This window comes from Pundamilia nyererei, unplaced genomic scaffold (genome assembly GCF_000239375.1).
Source record: "Pundamilia nyererei isolate P.nyererei 1_Seehausen unplaced genomic scaffold, PunNye1.0 scaffold00211, whole genome shotgun sequence".
Classification (NCBI taxonomy): domain Eukaryota; kingdom Metazoa; phylum Chordata; class Actinopteri; order Cichliformes; family Cichlidae; genus Pundamilia; species Pundamilia nyererei.
In genome coordinates, this window is record NW_005187612.1 from 163,192 (window position 1) to 166,495 (window position 3,304).

The following is a 3,304-nucleotide window of genomic DNA, read 5'->3' on the forward strand; positions in this document are numbered from 1 at the left end:
TTACCAGCATTGTACCTCTGAATGTGTTAGCAGCTTCAAAGAGCAGCTAATGTGTCCCAATCAGAAAGTTCACGTATTTTTCAAAAAAAATTTCTTCGCCACGTTCATTTTGTGTCTTTAAAGACGTGCCAGCCAATTAGCCGCACCAGAATCTTCCTGCTTTATCACTCTTTAAACACACACAGAGGCTCTTCTCAAAGAGTCTATAGTGTAGATGTCACACAGGAAGAGCCCATAGCCTGCGGCATGCTGTGGCATGTTTCATTACACAGAAATGTGATGGGTTTTATAATGCTGTCACAGAGCGAGCAGACTGGCAACCACATAATGCTGTCACATACAGTACACAGCTTTTCAATTACAGCGAGCTACACACTGATAACGGCAAAAATTAATAACTTGCTGTCTGTTTTGGAAACGTGAGCGAACAAGGAGACGTTTGGGAGAGATGCTGCAGCATACACGGAAGCGCGCAATACAGAGGTGGGAGAAAACGTAAAGTTTTTGCGGATAAAGCTCACGTTTCCCATGTTTAAAGATTTAGCATATACATAAATATTCTTTCACAACCCACAGCATACGTTTTCTCAGTAATAGTTCACACTGCTGTGGTCTCTGCTGAGAATAATGAAAAAAAGAGACGCGTCTTAAGATGATGTCTGAAATCTATCAAATTAAAAGATTAAGCAAACGACTATATGGAGAAACCTCAGGGCAAGATTTGATGATTAAACGGAGTTATTTGAGTAATGTGACTGCCCAAAACTAGAGTAGAAATTTAAAAATGGACCTATTATGTTCATTTCCAGCTCCATATTTTTTTTCGTGCACTCCACCAGAGTGACATTGGATGATTCACTGTTATATATATCATTCTTTTGTATCTCATACATTGGTCTTTGTTGCTAAAACAGCTTTTATTTAATTCCTCTGTCTTGAAGTCTTCTGATTGGCTATCCCTCCCAAACAGAAGGTATGGACCAATAAAGGTGGAAAGTATTGATAGATGATAGAAGATTTCCATCACTGCATAAATAAAACAGTACAATTATCATGTTACATGTTATGTTCTGTTGTATGATATGTAACTAGTATTTGATATTTTCTCTACCATTTTAGACACAATTTTCATCTTAAAACCTTAAAAATATCTCACTGTTAAACAAAAAAACTCAGAATAACACAAGGAAACATTTCAGACCTTATTTTTAATATCTTTTCATTGTCACTGTGAATTGGGTAAAGTTATGTATAGGTACGAATGTCAAACTTTAAATGAGGCAGAGCTTGTTAATGGAGTGTGCAGGGATGCAGCATTTGAAATGCACACGTTATTCGGCACATATAAATTGCCTTGGTGAAGGGAGTGGTATGTTTCTCAGTGGTTTCTATTGACTTTTTTTTAAGTAGGATCTTAGATAATAATAAGTCCTATATGTGAAAATATTAGCAAACTAGCTTTGGCCTTTAAAAATGTCAGTGTGCAAGTAAATGGAGCAGTAATAAAGACACTTCAAAATGAAAACGCGTAAACAGTATCCTGGCAGGGCACATCCACTGAAACTGAAAGGTTTGCTCTTATTTTGAAAGTACAGTCACTGCTAACCAACGAGCACCAACCTGTTCTTGTCATGTGCTTCTCTGCTGCCAGGCTGGGCAGGTAGCTGTTTCTGTTATTACTGTAAAGTCTCATCACTACTCATCTCTATTGTCACCTAGGTGACTCGAATGAAAACAAGCCTTTGGTGGGGGCGGAGGAGGAAGAGGTGGCCAAGATGGGCTGTCCCAGTTTGGGCGAACACACACAGGTAGAAGTGGTCATAGAGGAGTCCTACGAGTTCAAGGTAAGTGTGTGTCTGTGCGTGCCGATACTGCACTAACAATGCCTTTACCAGAGCAGGTGTATGTGAGTGATCAGATCAGATCCATGTAAGTCCTGCTGGGTCGCTAAAACTAAATGTCCAGTGTCATTCTTTCACTTTGCAGTGGATGCATGTAGAGCAACGCCTTCTCTGGTAGGATGCTGCTGATTTTTAAAAAGGACCTGCAAAAAATAAGTTAATAATTTATTAACACGATGTTTTCAGAAACTCAAAGAAGTTAAGTCGCTTTCTTTTCAAGCTCCTTCCATCATCTGGATGACTGAGAACCAACACAGACGATATGCTTTCATCATATTTCAGTACAAAACAGGCATTAAACAAGCCTGGCTTTGTTCTTTCATAAATATTTTAACACTAGGAGGCGGGCCTTCCTAGATCTGATCCACTTCTAACTCTGACGAACACCATCATCACGAGTGTGCAGCCAGGGAAACACAATAACGACACAATGACAGGGCTCTCTGTGGCTTCACGTGGACCCCTAACTAATGCCTGTCTCTTCATCTTGTGTCATCATATCGTTACTTATTTTTCCTGTTAATTGTCATATTCATTTGTCCTCTCATTCGTCATTTTCATCTCTGTTTGGTCTCGAAATGTCACCACTCGTGTGTCTGCGTACAGATTTCATCATCTCACGTGTCCATTTTTTGTCATTTTGTGTGCGTGTGTGTGTGTGTCTGTGTGCAGAGAGCAGTAAATACACTTCTTAGGCATGCTGAAAAGGTAATCCATCATTTTCATGCATGCAAAGCTTGTTCTCTAATCATCTACTGTACAATACTGAAATGTACTAATGGTGCCTGGGTTAATCACATCCCAATCTATAAATCATTAAGCGTTGCCACACATCGAGATTAATTAGTAATTTATCTTACCGTGACTGCTAAAATATGGCACATTTACCATTTTATGATGCTTTTAACATAGTAGATAGTAAAAAATTCAGAATTCCCTCCAAGCCCTGTCAGTAAAGTTACAGTAATGACTGCTAGTGCTGTGCTCCTTAGCTGCTGTCAGCTCTTTTACAACATCTTTTATCATCTTTCTTCTCTTGCCTGTTTTAGACTAAAACACTGAAGCAGAATGCCTGAAGGTTTTTTCTTCTTGAATTTTACAGCAAGCATAAGTAAAATGTGGCACGGCTGATTTCACAGCTTTATATTAATTAGCACACCTTATACCTGGAGTACCGGGGCCTGAAAATTTCAATGAATGTATGGTTTGGGTTTTAACCGAAAGGCCTGAAGTCGTCAGCAGTTTCCTCTTTCTGTATAGCTGCGAATGAATTAACAGCTTGAGGGTTGTGTTTTTCCTGTTCTGCCTGATTTGTATGCAATGGCATGGTTGATATTTGTGCGTTTGTATATTTGTGTGTGCGTGCGTGTGTGTGCATGCGCGTGTGTGTGTGTGTGTGTGTG

General features: G+C 39.4%; 1 protein-coding gene across 1 annotated transcript in view; it reads left to right on the plus strand.

The window, feature by feature from the left end:
- LOC102215892 (sodium/calcium exchanger 3-like) overlaps window positions 1-3,304 on the plus strand; it is a 126,026-nt gene that overhangs the window by 112,125 nt on the left and 10,597 nt on the right. Inside the window, 2 exon segments of the mRNA XM_013914631.1 lie at window positions 482-495; window positions 1,688-1,848. Coding sequence (XP_013770085.1) covers window positions 482-495; window positions 1,688-1,848 — 175 coding nt within the window.